This window comes from Erigeron canadensis, chromosome 1 (genome assembly GCF_010389155.1).
Source record: "Erigeron canadensis isolate Cc75 chromosome 1, C_canadensis_v1, whole genome shotgun sequence".
Lineage (NCBI taxonomy): Eukaryota > Viridiplantae > Streptophyta > Magnoliopsida > Asterales > Asteraceae > Erigeron > Erigeron canadensis.
The window spans coordinates 40,348,965-40,366,542 of NC_057761.1; the positions used below are offsets into that span (position 1 = coordinate 40,348,965).

At 34.7% G+C, this 17,578-nt stretch overlaps 2 protein-coding genes across 3 annotated transcripts; one reads left to right on the plus strand and one right to left on the minus strand.

The window, feature by feature from the left end:
• Positions 1–260: 260 nt before the first annotated feature.
• LOC122592275 (F-box/kelch-repeat protein At3g06240-like) lies at positions 261–1,381 on the minus strand. Its single transcript, XM_043764466.1, has 2 exons — positions 1,265–1,381; positions 261–1,082 (listed from the first exon to the last, which is right to left on the minus strand). The coding sequence occupies exons 1-2, from the start codon at positions 1,379–1,381 to the stop codon at positions 261–263; spliced, it is 939 nt and encodes a 312-aa protein (XP_043620401.1).
• Positions 1,382–6,942: 5,561 nt separating this feature from the next.
• LOC122599249 (DExH-box ATP-dependent RNA helicase DExH5, mitochondrial-like) lies at positions 6,943–17,529 on the plus strand. 2 transcript variants are annotated; one of them, XM_043771733.1, is made up of 19 exons: positions 6,943–7,404; positions 10,065–10,216; positions 10,462–10,549; positions 10,637–10,882; positions 11,063–11,158; positions 11,867–12,055; positions 12,983–13,142; positions 13,213–13,343; positions 13,810–13,977; positions 14,058–14,330; positions 14,421–14,615; positions 14,741–14,944; positions 15,029–15,098; positions 15,191–15,339; positions 15,421–15,726; positions 15,808–15,867; positions 15,989–16,141; positions 16,474–16,584; positions 16,659–17,529. In XM_043771733.1, the coding sequence occupies exons 1-19, from the start codon at positions 7,075–7,077 to the stop codon at positions 17,127–17,129; spliced, it is 3,552 nt and encodes a 1,183-aa protein (XP_043627668.1). In that variant the 5' UTR covers positions 6,943–7,074; the 3' UTR covers positions 17,130–17,529. The 2 variants fall into 2 exon arrangements, with proteins under 2 accessions (XP_043627668.1, XP_043627673.1); XM_043771738.1 differs by lacking the exons at positions 6,943–7,404; positions 10,065–10,216; positions 10,462–10,549 and having other exon boundaries at positions 10,727–10,882; positions 11,073–11,158.
• Positions 17,530–17,578: the final 49 nt, after the last annotated feature.

Here is a 17,578-nt window from a genome sequence, read left to right on the forward strand (position 1 = left end):
TGCCGGGTCAAGTAACAAAAAAGTATGTGATGGAAAAACTTAGAAAAAAGGAAAAGTGGCCAGTAAGAATTCAATTCTACATTGTATTTCTCTATATTAGTCTATGACAACTTTGACATTAGTTACATCAAGTCCATTAATAAGTAATTGTGTGCTCGCTAATATGTTAATCTATAAGATAGCTCAAAACCGAATGAGTACATGTAGACTACAAAAAATCACTTCATTTAAAAATTAAATGACATAATCTTTGTGCAAAGTCAGGGAATAACTGCTGGTGAAACCAAGCTCTCAACAAAGGTAATTACGTCCCACCATTTATCAACGTTCTGAATTTCCAACGAAGAACTATTCTTCGGATCATGCACAACGGATATTGTCCCGCATTGCAAGAAAATTCTCCCATCATCTAAAAAACACAATGGTACAAAAAATCCATCAAATGGATTCTTACAACCGGTTGGATATGGTATGGAAAACAATTTAACCCAAGAGTCTTTCACTCCATATTCCTTCATCACCCACAAATCGCCATGCTTTCCTAGGTAAGTATACAGCACACAGAGCCATTCTCCATAAACCCCAAGTTGCGGAATGCGTATTGAGCCTTTATCATCATCATCATCATCATCATAGGGAAGATGGGAAAATCCGCAGTAAGTCCCTGTCGCTAAATCTAAAGTGGCTATACTGCTCAAAGCAACTTGGTTGATACCAGCCAACCAGTGAAGAACTCCATTGAAGAAGGTACCGTTATAATACGATATAAAACCTTGATAATATTGACTAAAGCTCTTCCATTTTCCAGATTTCAACGAATATATATGCATATGCATCATTAAGGTATGTTCATGCTTATAACATAATTCAACAACTTTGTAATCATCGGTGGACTCATCATACCCAAAGCCAATACCAAAATCCCATTGCACCTTAGGCCGCAAGTCAAAATCAAAGCGACATGTAGATGATCTTCTTGTACTCGGATTCCAGATACAATAAGTATAATCCCTTAAACGTAGGCATAACAACCCATTGCAAGAACCAACAACCCAAACAGTTGATTTGAATGGATGATCAATCTGTATCGCATTAACTGCTTTGTCATGCAAAACGTCACAAACATGACAAGTCTTGATGTTTATTGGTGTTTCGGGAATGGGTAAAATAAGAAGATGACGGGCATACTCATTATTTTTGACATGACGATTTATAAAATAAGGATCCGATATCAAAGAAAACCATAATTTGCAAACACACTTACACCGATATTACAGGAAGCCTGAACAAGATTTCTTGAAGGATCTCCGTACGTAGCAATACAAACTTGCAATGGTTTTGATGTCTTTGACTGTTTCTCGTCTTCGAAGGCCATTCCCATCGAATAAAGGTTCCTAGTTGGAGAGTTTTGCTTTCGTTAGGCCATTACATTACATTACATTACAATTACAATGTATATATCCTTTGAAATTACGTTTTACCCCTTTGATTATTATCTATAAATAGAAACTTTAATTTCAAAATAGAGAATTTTATTAGACTCCTCAATAATTTGAGAAATTAGATCAAAATGCTGATTTCATATAGAGTACCATATGACTAGAATTTAATAAATTTAAAAGATGATTATTTCCTTATTCATATTTGTAGAAATTAATAATTCATATAGTTTAATGATAAAATCTAATATTCTCTACATTATATATCATTAATTTTGGAATTTTGGTAGTGCTGAAATTTTTGTAAAAGAAAAGTGGTGGAAAATATAATGATGATGATCACATGTAGAGCAATGTCAACGATCCATATATGTAGACATTTTAATGACATGGAATGTCATACTCCGTATTAGATTAGTAACGCTTAGCCGATCACTAACTTAAGAAACTCATTATGTTACGTTTTTGATTTATATTTGATACTCCACTACTTAAGATAAATGAGTAACTTTCAATCTGTGTCCTGCCACCAGATACAAGCCTAGCAACCTCAGGTTATTAACACCAAACAATCCAAAATGCAAAGTACCTATAACCTACTCTTGATCAATGCGTAGAAAGTCTTGTGTAAAACTGTGATCCTGGACCGGTCTTGTAGTAAGCTATCGATCGGTTATATACGATAACAATATTTGAAAGTTAGAAATAAGCAATGGACTCATTCATTACGAAAATGTATCACGTTAAGATTTGTTACTCAAATTAACCGAATCACGCCAACGTCATGGAAGTTCCTAGACCGTGTAAACGAGGAATTCTGAAGGCAGCACCTTTTTGATTTCATATCAAAAGATGAACTAACATGTCCAATGTTAAAGGTGTAAAAGATTAAAATCTCACAACATGCACATAACAACAATATCAAACATATGATGCTAATTAATATGACAAAATGTATATGTAATCTACAGATAAGTGATGGTTTTGATGTGAACCTAATCAAAAAGCAGAGTATCGATATCGCACTAACAATGATATAAGAAGTTCATATTATGTCTTGCCTCTTGTAACCACAAAATAAATCATCATTCCGATCCTCTTCCAACTAACCTGTCTATCTAAGTTGCGGCAAAGAGACGTAAATACTAGTTTCCACGCTTAGTGTGTGCTACCCAGACGAGACTGTCAGCATACCAAACAATTAATTTTGGTACTGGAATAGAGAACAGAACAAGCTTTAATTTCAATGGATTTGACCTCAGCAACACTAAGATCGTACAAACCTAGATAATGATTATAGGCTTCAAAAAGGAAGACATTATCTGATATGAACCCAAATGGTCTTAAACTTGCAACATGCTGATGTCGAAATACATGGCGTTTAACCCATGATTCAGCCACTCCATACTCTTGGACATAACACAAAGCTTTCCGTACATATAACCCAAACATGAGTAATTCTTGGTATAATCTTGTATAGAATGTGGTAGAGATATCTCATTGAAAGTTTCGGAACTCAAATCAAAGGCAACTATTTTTTGTAGCTTCTTCCCGTCGTCACCAAGCCAATGAACATATCCATTGTGTCCATCTTCGCAAATTTCAGAGTGATCATAAATTCTTGAAACATGAGACGGAAACTTTTGAGTACGTGATTGGTTTCCAATAGCCCTTTTTCATACTATAAATCTCGGCTTGAAAGCACTTTTCAAAGGAATAAATGCGAGCATGAATCCAGTTTTCTTCCCTTACTCCCTCTATAGAAGAAAGCTTTGTAATCATCGGTTTTTGGATCATAACCAAACCGAAAAAGGACACTAAAACCACGAGAGGGAATAGTAGAAGGTGCATGGGAGATGAAACAAGGCTGACAGAGAAGGCCGGGTTCCATATGTAAAAGACATGATTAACATTTGATGTGCCAGCATCATCGCAGCCAAAAAAGCATATTAAGCCGTTAACTGAACCTATAACATAGCAACGACTTTCTTTAATTAGAAGGTGCGAATTTAGGAGACAGTTCATAGCTAGGGGAGTGGTGTCGTTGATTTTTTATCATCGTTGAAATATAATGGACTTTTGAAGACCATGAAAGTTTCATCATCGTTAATGTTGTGATCAGTCGATCGATGGAGATGGGATTTAGGAAAAGACGGTTGACACAACCAACAGAACACTCATGGGTTTAGAAAGACATCTTAATTGAGCGATTTGTTTCGCCTGTAAACGAACCTAAAATATCATCTGAGAGGTTCTCCATTGATTCTGTTTTCAATCAATTATAATGTGTATAAACATTGAATTAAACTTATTGTCGTCTAGAGGTGTACTTGCATGTGATTTTATAAATTATCACCACACACACACACCTAAAGCCTATATACATACATACATATTATGTATACCTATCCAATACAAACACTGTGAAAATGCGAACTGGTGAGAACAAATACGTATTTCACACCCTCTTTGTTCTCTCAATCTTCTTCATCTATTTTCATAATTAATAATCGTCCTTCCTCATATCTTGTCACCATCTTCTTTCTCCTTTATATTAATAATCAATCTTCCCTAGCAAACCATTTAAAATTTAAAAAATACAAAAGGGAATGATGAATGAAAAGCTACACATTACATGAGAATTTTATGTTTCGATCACAACATTACATTTACAACCAAATATTAACTATATTTAATTCAAGCCATTTATATGTTGAAGGTTCTAGAGGTAAAAACAAACTATATTTTACATGTACATGCATAAAACACGTTTCATCTATATAATATACACATTCAAAAGCTCCCTTAAAAACCGGATCATTCACCCATATATAAAAATGATGCACAACATATTTATATCATTATATGCATGCTACACTATGCTTCAAAACACTCAATTTAAAATCGACTACTCTAATTAAAGTTAATCCACTTTCTGATGCACAAACATCACTATTTTCTATCTTCTATTATGATTCACAAGCCTCCATATAGTACTAGATCGATACTCTGATATATGCTTCACAACACTCCATTTAAATGCAAGTAATCAACTATGTTATTTTATGATGCACGAACGTCACTATTTTCATGTTATATATGATTCACAACCCTCCATTTGAAGCAAGATACTCTGATATATGCTTGACAACAATCCATTTGAATTCAAATACTCACCTACGCTACGTTATGATGCACAAACATCACTATTTTTATCCTATAATATGATTCACAACCTATACTCGGATATATAATGCATCACAACTCTCCATTTAAATTCAAATACTCACTTAAGCCACTTTTTTGATGCACCAACATCATATCGTTATACTAATGCTAAACTAAGCTTCACAATACTAAAGAACAAAGAAGAAAACAAAAATCCAAATTTTATTTTTGATCACCTTTTCTAGTTATGGGTGGTTCCTCTGGATTTGGTTTATTTCTTAATTTCAATACAAAAAAAAAAACATAATTAAACAATAGATAGATTAATTCGTAATCATGATTTAAATATCAGATGCTTTCTAGTTTCTATACGTTGTTCAATCTTTTACACTACACGTATTGTGCATCTTTTTGGTTACTCATCATCTTCAAATATGTTTTCTCTAGCTAGTTCCACAATAACCGTAAAAGTTAAATATATATATGAAGAGTAACATCCTACTAATGTGGAAAATCCCAACAAACTAGTCTTTTTCTTTTTTAACTCTACATTATCTAATTTATTTCTAGCTTGTCTGCCGTGATTTAAGCAGCATAAACAAATATGACTTGAAGTACGGTTCACAATTCCTATTATACCCCTTATATTTAATTCTTAATAAAAGAATTTCAGTTTTAAAATAAAAAAAATTAATTAATCTAACTGAATAATCTAATGGCCCATATTATGTCTTACATGTATTACATTAATAGTTATTTTACAATAACTAACCTCTATAAAACAAAAACCTTTTAACCCAAGTTAGAAACAGATACTAGGAATGAGATTGGAAAATCTAAAAATTCTTATCGAGTCCATGCTATTATTTTTTTAATCATTACTATGATAAAAACTTTAATCCAGACGTGTCGAACTCGACTATCTTGATTGTAGGATTTGAAATTTTAATTACCTTTAAAGTTTTAGGTTGATTTTTATACCATATAAATTGAATTGATTGATTATATTCTATTTAAACTATATAATGAGTTGTATACATTAAATGTCACTATTAGGATATTTTTAATGTGTTATATCTATATCTATATCTATACTACTATATAAAGCAAACTGCCATTCCCTTTTAAGTAATTAAGAACCTGAAATGACCATATTACCTTTTTTATTTATTCACTAATTTAAACATCTTTACCTATATACCTATAATACCCTTAATAAAATAAACTACAACATAGATTCTGCAATCCTTAAATAACCATATTAACCCTTACCGCCGCACATCATCGCCACAATTGCCGCAACCACACCTTTGTCGTTACCACCATCACCGCTACATTGCGCGGGCACCCCGTCTCGTTTAATATAGCCAAAACTATATGGGATAAAAAGTGTAGATACTCGTTTGTAACTTTTACTAAAGTTAAGAAAAAATCACATAGATATATGAAGATCAAGAAGCAATTTAGGCTGGTTTCACGTTGTTCTATTCAACTTAATCGATGTACAAGCATATTTCATACTCATATTTAGAGTCATCTATGTAATCTGGAACTAATAAGCTTAAAATAAAAGATTTTCATGATTTTGAATTGAAAACTGGAATTAAGTTGACTAAATTTTATTTTTAAGAAGAAAATATTTTATCTTATATATACACACATATACTCCGTAAAAGTATTTGGAGGCTCCTAAATTTAAAAGATTCTATAAAATTACATAATCCGTACATTCTTACCAACCCAATCGAAACACAAAAGAGAAAGAATGGTTTAAAGGTTTTGTTATTAATAATTAAAAGTTTTAGTACAAAAATTGACTGTTATGTCATTACATATATATGTCGGTTTAAAATTTTTTTTCATTTTAATAGATAACAAATCACATATTTTATCACATATAATATTATTATTTTTTGTTTTCTTTCCTATTTTACAACGTTATCACCAATCATGTTATTTTTCATTTTGTTACATTGTCAAAATCGTGAAAAATAGTTAATACCAGTTAATAGCATTGCATTTACATAAGTTCTTGAGTTTGGCTTTGTAATGTGCACTTAATTTTGTAAAAGTTCATCACCAAAGATGCTATTTTTTTTTTAGTTACATTGTTAAAACAATTCATGGCATTGCATTTACACAAGCACTTGAGTTTAGTTTTGTAAATGTGCATTTAATTTTGTAAAGATTTAAAAGCTTACAATATTTAGGATATATTATTTTGTAAATGCACTTACTTTGTCTATCATAATACTCCTCAATAAACAAAAATAATATATCCTAAACATGTTATTCTCGCAATGCACCACTTTAAAAGGAAAAAGTTAAATTAAAAATAAAAATAAAAAGTACAAATTGTAGTAACTTCAAAGTACAGTTGCCGGAACTAATCCAAACTCAAAACCTTCTTCAACGCCACATCACCGTCGATAAAACCTAATTATTAACCGCCACACCGTTACCGGAGATGAAAGACTTACAGCGTCCGTCGTCGTCTTCATCGTACGGTTCCGTCTACGTTCCGCCGCATCACCGCCTTCGCTCCGTCATCACTACATCTGCCTTTTCCACCGATACTACCCCTGCCGTTGTTAACAATACTAACGGAAATTCTGTTATTAGTTCTTATCATCATAGTAATGGTAGTAACAATAGTTATAACGATAACAGTAATGGTAATGGTAATAGTATTTTAGCAAACCCTAATTCCTTTCACCAGCAACAGAGTAAGGTGCAGGTTAATGGAAACGGCTCGTTTCAAGTATCCGATCGAGGTTTCGAGTTCTCATTTGATCCCGTGAGTATTATTTTTACTATATATATATATATTGTATTGCTAGTCTATATATTACGAGTATGAAGTTTAGTTATGTTGAAAATGTGTTAGAGAAATGCATCGTGTGAGCTCATCTTCGTGTTGGTCAAGGAATGTGAAATGTGAATGCTGATAAAAGCGGAATGTTATTAGTGATGGTGGCATGGTATAGAGTCCGATAGGCTGAATCCTAGGAGTTTGGCGTAGTGATAATGGATATTTTTTATATGTGAAAAAGACTATCAAAAAAGCAAAAGTAAACAGAACAAACAGGCGTATAGCCCAATGGTATTAGTTGCAGCTTATAATAGTGAAAAGGCGGGGTTATAAATCTCGTTGTATACATAATGTGCATTTAGTTTCTTAGTTTGGCCGTTAAAAAAAATAAAATAGAGTCAGCTAAGTAATATTTCTATGGTAAATCTGTGAAGAAACACAAAAGGCTCAATCTTTTTGTATTTAACATGAATCACAAATAGTCTAATAATGAACTTAAACGTTTCTTAAGTAACTGCATTAACCACATTTACACCAGACTTGTTAGAAACAAGTAGGGTTGGATCAAGTGGAAAGGCCCCTTGCTGTTGGAGACAGGGGTCAAGGGTTCGATCCTCACTCGCGACAAAATGGCCGGATTTCCTTTTATAAGCAGCCTCTCTACCTTTGGATAAGGGTAAGGCTGACTACATCTCACCTTCCCCATATCTTGTGAAAGATTGGGTTAGGTACTGTTGTTACTTTACGTTGCACTAGACTTGTTAGCATTAAAAGTGAAAAGTCACAATAATTTTAAGTTATAGGCCAGTAACTCACTAACAATATAAGTTTAGACATACTAACGTTAGTAAATAAGTAGTTATTATTGTTCTTCTCAAGATTAAAGTCTTCGAGTTATTTCATAGGATGCGATTTACCATATCTGGTAGTGAGAGACTTGGACTGACTTCGAAGAGATTTACCCAGTGTGTGTCAATCCTTATCTTTCTATATGGATCATATTCCTTGTCATGGTGTGTGGGTATTCAGTTTTCTGGTTGGCCGTTTAGAAACACTAAATCTCCCCCAAACTGATTTGACAATTTTCTAGACCAACCTAGCTTCCTTGGCAAGCTTTTAGGGGATTGGTTAGTTTAGCAGTTTGGGGCAGATTTTGTTTTTTTGTTTTTAATCAGTTTGTGCTAATTGAGACAAACTCAAATTACAAATAGCAAGGGAAGAGAAAGATGAGGATGAGGAACCAATAAAATCGGGAAAACAATTAATGGGTTTTGATATGTAGAGTTTTGATCAATAAAGAGGAAAAGTTTCGTGGGAAAGCATCAAAACCTTGTTCCTTTAAATAGTTAGCATGTCCTAAATCAGTTAGACTAGCACTAAATTGGTGATATGTATTAGACAACAACAATATTATTATGTAAACAGCTGATTTGGTCTAAAAGACCAGCTTTACGTTTCAAACTGTAAACCGATTCAAGTTTGCGCGGCTTCAGATATCCCAGTCAGAACATTAGTTTGGCTTGTTAGGCCATGGCATCCCTTCATTAGTAGCTATAGATTACATATATATAAATTGTAGGAGAAATTTGACTAGTCTTTGTAGTTTGTTCCCACTTAATCGTCAAGCCATTTCTGAGAGGACATCAAAATTATTTAGGGTGTCTACACCCCAGGTACCACCTAAGCAGATATAGCAAGAACTGTATAAAGTTGGGCTTTGCAATTTTTTTGATTTGAGACAATGGAAGCTTAAAGTTGAAGAGAAAAGAGAGCATACAGATATGAATGAAATTTGTTGTTACAATTGAGAAGATAAGATTAAAGAGAAGATGCCAGCTGAAAGACTTCCGACATTAATTTTACTTTGTTGTTACAATCGAGAAGATAAGATTAAAGAGAAGATGCCAGCTGAAAGACTTCCGACATTAATTTTACTCACTGCAAGAGACAAGTGTTAATCACTCTGTGACTCAGAAGTCACAACCATGATGCACACAACAACAACTCTCAACAAACACAAGTTTAGCAAGCATGTAAAGTAAATTACCAATTTAGCCATATATATAAGGGATTATGTAATGCAATTCAGTTTGGCTACACAAGAGCATTATAATTGGGTGTTTTGTATGGCTCTTATATGCAATCATATGACTTTTACAATACTGATTCAGCGCAATTTAATGGATATTGTTATGTTAAATTTTGAACACAAATATCCAGATAGTAATGGTATTGCCATGGTTGTCATTATCATTCTGAGCATCTTGAAGTATAGATTTTTCCATCGTCAATATGATTTCTTACTCTCGTACCATATTAAATTTGTTTCCGATATGTTTAATCATTGTTTGGAAGAATGTTTTGCCTTTTGATATAAAGGTCCATAGAAGTACAAAATTTGGAAATCCATTCACTGGTGTATATTTCGTGCTGTTTGTTGGTTCTCTATCAAATTAGTGTCCATATGTTGATGTCAAAAACTTAATGCGGTATCATTGCTTAAGTTTTCGACATGTGTCTTGGCTTAGTCCCTTACTAAGTATGTTGTAGGCTTATGCTTTTGACACAAGGTTTGTTGGGCATGCATATCCTATCTTTGATGGAATTCTTGCTGTTATATTATATAATTCTATGTATATTTTTAGGGTGCTACCACATCTGATATAGATTCTTGGAAGTGGAGACTAACAACACTACTGCAAAGCAAGGATAAACAAGAGCTGGTTTCAAGGGAAAAAAAAGACAGACGTATTTATGAAGGAATTTCAGCCTTGGCAACTAAAATGGGTTTGCATAGGTATTATTCTTAGGCAGAATCTCGTTCATGTCATTTCTAAACATGGAAATTACATCTATGTACAAAGCCTTGTAATTCCTTGCAGAAGGTATAGTGCTCTTAAAGCATGTTTTGATATATTAGTAATTTCCAAGTTTTGGAGGGACGTGGTCACGTGGATGACGTTGCCCGTTATCATTATTATCAACTGAAAACCTGATGCACATTTTTTTTGTTAATAACTATATTGCTGTAATTTTTGGCAGCCATTTGTATACCAAAGTGCTTGTTGTTAGCAAGGTTCCGTTGCCAAACTATCGTTTTGATTTAGATGATAAACGGCCCCAGAGGGAGGTAGTTTTATTAATCATGCTTGCTTATTCTTAATTAGTTCACGTTTGTTTCTATATGCATTATACTAAAAGTTTAAACAACGAATAGGTGTCCTTGCCTCCGGGTTTGAAAAGTAGAGTTGATGTGCATCTAAGGGATTACCTATCTTATAAGGCTAGTTGTATTAACAGTTCTCAAGATGATTTGTTCTCAAGAATAAGTAGCAATGGAGATGCTGTTACTGATGAAGGACTCTTTGACCAACCAGAGCTGCCTTTTCAATGCCAGTTGGCGATAGGGAAAGTCCTTCAGCAAAGGAGTATTCAACTGCATACTCAACAACAAGAATGGCAGGTTTGATGCTCCCAGTCTTCTAAGATCAGCTTCTACCTTTTTTAATCATGTTTATTCTGTTAACTTGTAACATACCAAAAGTCCAAAAGTTTTACCAAGTTGAAGTTTATTGGTGGATCTAAAGCATTGAGTATGTTAAAAAGTGCAGTTATTGTTGTAAAAACATTCTTTCTTTTATAGGACTCTTCAGATGGTTGGAGGATGCTGCAATTTCGTAAAAGCCTTCCCGCTTACAAAGAAAAAGAGGCAATAGTGAATGCCATTTTAAAGCATCAGGTAATTTCTCTTCTCCACATATAAATTGGCAATTGTTTATGGATAAATGTCTATGCTTTTGATCATGAATAATATTTGATGCCCTCAATGTGCATCATTCATCACCAATGTTATTTTTGGAGATGCTAACTCCAACTTCACTGCAAGACAAGGTTTCATAGGGTATGTTTGGTAAGAGCTTATAAGGAGCATACTTTATATTAAAACATGTTTAAGCTTCTAGCTTTGTTTGCTTTTTCATTTGCTTAGAGCTTATTTACGAAAATATACTACTTGGAGTAGCTTTTAAAACTAGCTCGGGCTTATAATATACTAAAATACATTAATACCCTTGAAAAGTTATTATCTTGTTATATTAGTATGCCTTTCTTTTTCATTTCAGTTTTGAAGCTCCAGCCACTTTGCCAAACACATCTTAAAATTTTTTAAGTCTCAGCTTCTAGCTCTGAAAATTTAAGCTACCGGCAACAAGCTCCAGCTTTCAGCCAGTTTTACCAAACATCCCCTAATCTGCTATTTTTCATAAAAATATATGTAGTTTACTTTCAGGTTTTCAAATTTAAGGTTCTTTTACATAATATTATTATCTTACAAATATAAGTATTCTAATGTTGGCTTAGTAGTTATGGAAGTTTCATAGCTTTTACCTTCAATTCTTCGTAAGACAATCTTGATGCTATTGAAATAACAGGCTTTCATGTTTCGTAGGTTGTAATCATCTCAGGTGAAACTGGTTGTGGGAAGACAACACAGGTTCCTCAGTTTATTTTAGAATCAGAGATTGAATCTATTCGTGGGGCCACATGTAGTATCATTTGCACTCAGCCTCGACGCATATCTGCTATGTCTGTTTCAGAAAGAATTGCCACCGAGAGAGGGGAGAAGTTGGGTGAAACTGTAAGTACTTCTTTATCTTAATGATTGTAGGTGGCAATTTGAACCATTCATAAATTCAGTTTATCCACTATCTCTAAAGGGGATGGATATATCGACAAATAGCTTAATAGGAACTTGGTTTGAAAATGCATGCCTCAGGCAAGGCAAGGTGAGGTGAGGCATTCATGAGAACCCCTCTTATACATGGAGGCGAGGCACTTACAGGAAGCGAGTATGGGCGATGCCACAGGGCGCTTTTCAGTGAGGCGAGAAACGATGGCTTCAGTCACTTAATTTTTAGTCGACTTTAGAGTTAATAATTTTAGTTCCACATTAGTGTTTAAAAGCCCAATCATCTTTTCACTAAAAAGTCGAGCAAAACCCTCAACCGCTTTCGGTAAAAAAAAGAACCCTTTTTTGTCCTTTCTTTTCTTTTCTTCTCTGATTTCTTCCATGGCTACTACAACTACTAGCGTATTAAATTGTTACATGTTGAGTATTAATGTATTTGCATAAAATGGGGCATTGGGGTGGCTCTTATACGTGAGGCAGTCGTCTCGCCTCGGCTACAAGGGCATTATCACCTCTCGGCAGCCTCACATTTTTTTGAACCAAGAAGGGGAAACAGATAAAGTTGAAAGGCACCCAAAAAGTATTTTAAATGCTCAATGTCTTCTAGAGCATTTTTTGAAATAGATTATGACTAGATGTAGTACAATTTTTGTAATCATATTTGATACACTATTAATTTATAAAATGCTCTATTTTGGACAAAAGATTCTGGTTCTACCCAAAGCGACTTGTTTTGACCGCACTATAGTTTATCTATAAATCTCTTTATGACCAGTTACTCAATCTGTTCCCAGACCACTCATGTTTCTACTTGGGTTCTTTGATTTACTTTGACTTTATTATTGTATTTCTTAAAGCTTCTCATTGTTTCTGAAGGTTGGATATAAAGTTCGTTTAGAAGGTATAAAAGGAAGAGATACCCGCTTGCTATTCTGTACCACCGGATATTTGTTGAGAAGATTACTGGTTGATAGGGACTTAAAGGGTGTTACTCATGTTATTGTAGACGAGATTCACGAGCGTGGCATGAATGAAGGTATTTGAGGTTCTACAACTTCATAATTGTTGATATGAAATGCAGTCTCAAAACTGTTGTTTTTTTTCAGATTTTCTTCTTATTGTCCTCAAAGAACTACTTCCTCGTCGCCCGGAACTAAGGGTCATTTTGATGAGTGCCACCCTGGATGCACAATTATTTTCATCCTACTTTGGTGGCGTTCCGTTGGTCCAAATTCCGGTAATATTTGGTTTCTGTTAGGGGTAGTAAAATGAGTAGGTTTTGGGTAATTGGTCAATTTGGGTTGGGATCATTTTTGGTAACTTGTATACGGGGTCGGGTGGATTTGGAAGGGCTGTGGTGAGCAAAATGCTTTTCATCCATAATTGCCATGATGGGTGTAAGATATAAGAAAATTTATATTATTCCAATAATAGTCCAAAGTGTTAGTAATATGATTTAGGAGTTTTTATTCCTTGAATTACACTTGGTGATTTTTGAGCTTTTCAAATTATTCGAACCATTTCCATTTAAGCTATTTGTATTTTCCTTTTTTTAACCTATCTGATTCGGTAGAGGTGAAACTTATCCCTGGATTGACCAATCTCTAAGTAAGTGGGTTGAAATTGGTACCTTTAGTATCTATTTTGCATATATGTAAGGCACGAGTCAGGTTCTCAGGTATAGATTGCTTCATATCTGGTAGGGTTTTATGCATCCGGTGCGTACCTATTATCTTGAAGATGTGTTGGAGAAATCTGGGTACAGATTAACAGCAGAAAATCAGATTGATGATTATGGCCAGGATAGAACATGGAAATCAAATAAACAGTTTATAAGAAAGAGAAAAAGCCAAATTGCCTCAGCTGTTGAGGTAACTGTCTGTTCTAATCCCAAATCATTTAATTTCTTCTTGTGCTTGTGTTTATGATGCTATTTTGAAAATGATACTAGGAAGCGCTTGGAACTGCTGAATTCAAGGATTACAGTCAACAAACAAGGGATTCAATGTCCTGTTGGAATCCTGATTGCATAGGTTTTAACCTCATAGAATTCTTACTGTGCAATATATGTCAGAATGAAAAGCCCGGTGCTGTGTTAGTATTTCTGACTGGGTGGGATGACATAAGTTCTCTCAGAGACAAACTACAAGCACATTACCTCCTGGGAGATACGAGTCAAGTTTTGTTGCTAGCATGCCATGGTTCTATGGCCAGCACAGAGCAGGTAATGCCCCTTCTGTTGCTATTGTTAAAATACGTATTGCATTTTTTTATCGCCTGCTTAATTTGATTTACTTTTATACTGTGCGTACAGAGGTTGATATTTGAAAAGCCAGAAGGTGGGGTGAGGAAAATAGTTTTGGCTACAAATATCGCTGAAACAAGTATTACAATAGATGATGTGGTATTTGTTATCGACTGTGGAAAAGCCAAAGAGACATCGTATGATGCTCTTAACAATACACCTTGTCTGCTTCCTTCCTGGATATCCAAGGTTTCTGCTAAACAAGTAAGTTTATTTAGTTAAATTAATAGTCTAACAGAAACACCCAAATTGCCGTGTATTTTATGTATGCTTCTGTGAGTACGGCATGGCAACAAGTTAGCAAATTGATATTTTTGTTGGATATACAGAGGCGAGGGCGTGCAGGTCGTGTTCAGCCTGGAGAGTGTTATCATCTATATCCTAGATGCGTCTATGATGCTTTTGCAGATTATCAATTGCCAGAAATACTAAGGACTCCTCTGCAGTCACTTTGTCTTCAAATCAAAAGTTTAAAACTAGGAAGTATTTCTGAATTCTTATCCAAAGCTTTACAGTCCCCTGAGTTACTAGCGGTAATCTTTACCCTCATATATCATAACATTTTATATGTATTAAGTAGCGCATCATAAGTAGGTGTTTTTATTGTTTGTTTGTAGGTTCAAAATGCCATCGAATATCTCAAGATTATTGGTGCTTTAGATGAGAGTGAAAATCTGACTGTATTAGGTATGCTAATTTATTTATTTATTTATTTATTTTCCTTCTGATTAAAGGGTGTGTTTTCTGGTAATCTTATTTTGCATTTGAACTTGTGACAGGTCGTTATCTGACAATGCTTCCTATGGAGCCGAAACTTGGGAAAATGATTATACTCGGCGCAGTTCTTAATTGCCTAGACCCTATACTTACTATTGTTGCTGGTCTTAGTGTCAGAGATCCATTTTTGGCACCTCTAGACAAGAAGGACGTAAGAAGTTATTTTGAATATTATTCCATGGAGAAAAATAAATTCTGCATATAAATTTATGTGATTCCTATGATTTTACAGTTGGCAGAGGCAGCCAAAGCACAGTTTTCTCGTGATTTTAGTGACCATCTTGCTCTTGTGAGGGCATTTGAGGGTTGGAAAGCAGCTGAGTATGCACTTACTGGATACGAGTACTGCTGGAAAAATTTCCTCTCTGCGCAATCAATGAAAGCTATTGATTCTCTGCGTAGGGAATTTCAGTCGTTGCTAAAAGATACTGGTCTTATTGACAGCAATATGATCAGTTACAACACTTGGAGCTATGATGAAAATCTCCTACGGGCAGTTATATGTTATGGCTTGTATCCAGGAATTTGCTCTGTCGTGGTAAGTTTTTTTAATCTGTTAATGTTAATTAATATTTCTTTGTATTTTATACCTTATGTTAAGTGTTAAATTTATTTCTAGCACAATGAAAAGTCGTTTTCACTGAAAACAATGGAGGATGGTCCAGTGCATCTACACTCTGTAAGTTCGACATTTATTGTTTCTTATTTAAACTTGTTAGCTTTCTTTTATCTAAATGCACTCAAACATATGGACCATGCCATGCAATTTCATATGATTTTTTTTTTTGTTTCCGGTATAGAACTCGGTTAATGCACGTGATTCCAAAATTCCTTACCCTTGGCTAGTCTTCAATGAAAAGATCAAAGTGAACTCCATTTTTCTTCGAGATTCAACAGCTGTGTCTGATTCAGTTCTACTTTTATTTGGTGGAAGCATTTTGAAAGGCGATATGGTGAGCTGATTAGGGTTTTATATTTTTCAAATGGATCAGGTCAAATTATTAGCTGAAAGCAGATTGGGTTGAACCTTAAAATTCGTTTTCTTAGTTCATAGAACCTGCCAAATCATTTAACTTAAAGATTTAGTTTGTTATTTGTATATATTTTTTAAAATAGACAAAAGATATTGACGGGTCAACCCAATCCGTGCTACAAGTGACCATATACTCTGGCCACTTTAACCCACTCAAATATACCGCCAATACTTTCTTACCCCTTATTGTGGTCATTGCTTATTTAATGAAAAGTCCTATCAATCATCATCCATATTTCATGCATAAAACAGGATGGCCACTTGAAAATGATGGGAGGATACTTGGAGTTCTTTATGGAACCTGCGATAGCGGGAATGTATCAAAGCTTAAGACGAGAGCTTGATGAGTTATTTCAGTGCAAAGTGCGTAACTAAAAATACTTATGTTGCTACGTTTTCCTTTATTCTAGTTTAACATCTTTTATTTTATGGATCAGCTATTGAATCCCAGAATGGACCTGCACACGCACCACGAGCTTATATCTGCCGTGCGTTTGCTGCTTCCTGGAGATAAATGTCATGGCAGTTTTGTTTTTAACCGACAGGTGCTATATAATAATTCAATACCTTATATTGGATCAGCACCTCCACCACCACCGGTAGTCTCCCGGGTAGAAAGTGGACCTGGTGGTGACAACTCTAAAGGGCAACTCCAAACATTGCTTACCCGGGCTGGTCATTCCATTCCAAGCTATCGAACCACCCAACTAGCAAACAATCAGTTTAGGTCCGTGTGTGAATTCAATGGCATGCAGTTTATGGGTCGCCCTTGCCAGACAAAGAAACAAGCAGAAAAAGATGCTGCCGCCGAGGCTTTAGATCGGCTCATGAGTAACAAGCAAGCAGGCCATGATTTTATTGGTAATACGTCTACAATGCTGAAGAAAAGCAAGAAGAATCCCGACTAACACAACGGGGAGTCTTCGGAAATTGACGGTCATTATATGATAGGTTCTCTGTGCTTGCCAAGTATCTGTTTAAAGCAATTGATTCGCAGATGGTTGACTGATTCGCCTATTTTGAAAATCTTGAAGCAAAATGGTTGCAAGCACATGTGGGCCCTGGTAATACCAGTAGCTTACAAGTAAATCAGATGAATTATTGTTGTATATAAAATGTAAATTACTTTACAGTCACTTGCTTCAGTGGTATGGCCAACTAGTTCTAGGATTTGGATTGAAGTCGTTCATGTGACTAAAGAATGTTTAATGACGAAAATCTGAAGCTTTTGGCCTTTTGGGTGTTCATGGGAATGATGCTAGCTGTGTCTTTGCTTTTGGATATTGAAGATGAAACTTTTTTTGATACCGACATTGACTTGTAACTAATGGTGTTTGTCGAGATGAAGACGGACTGG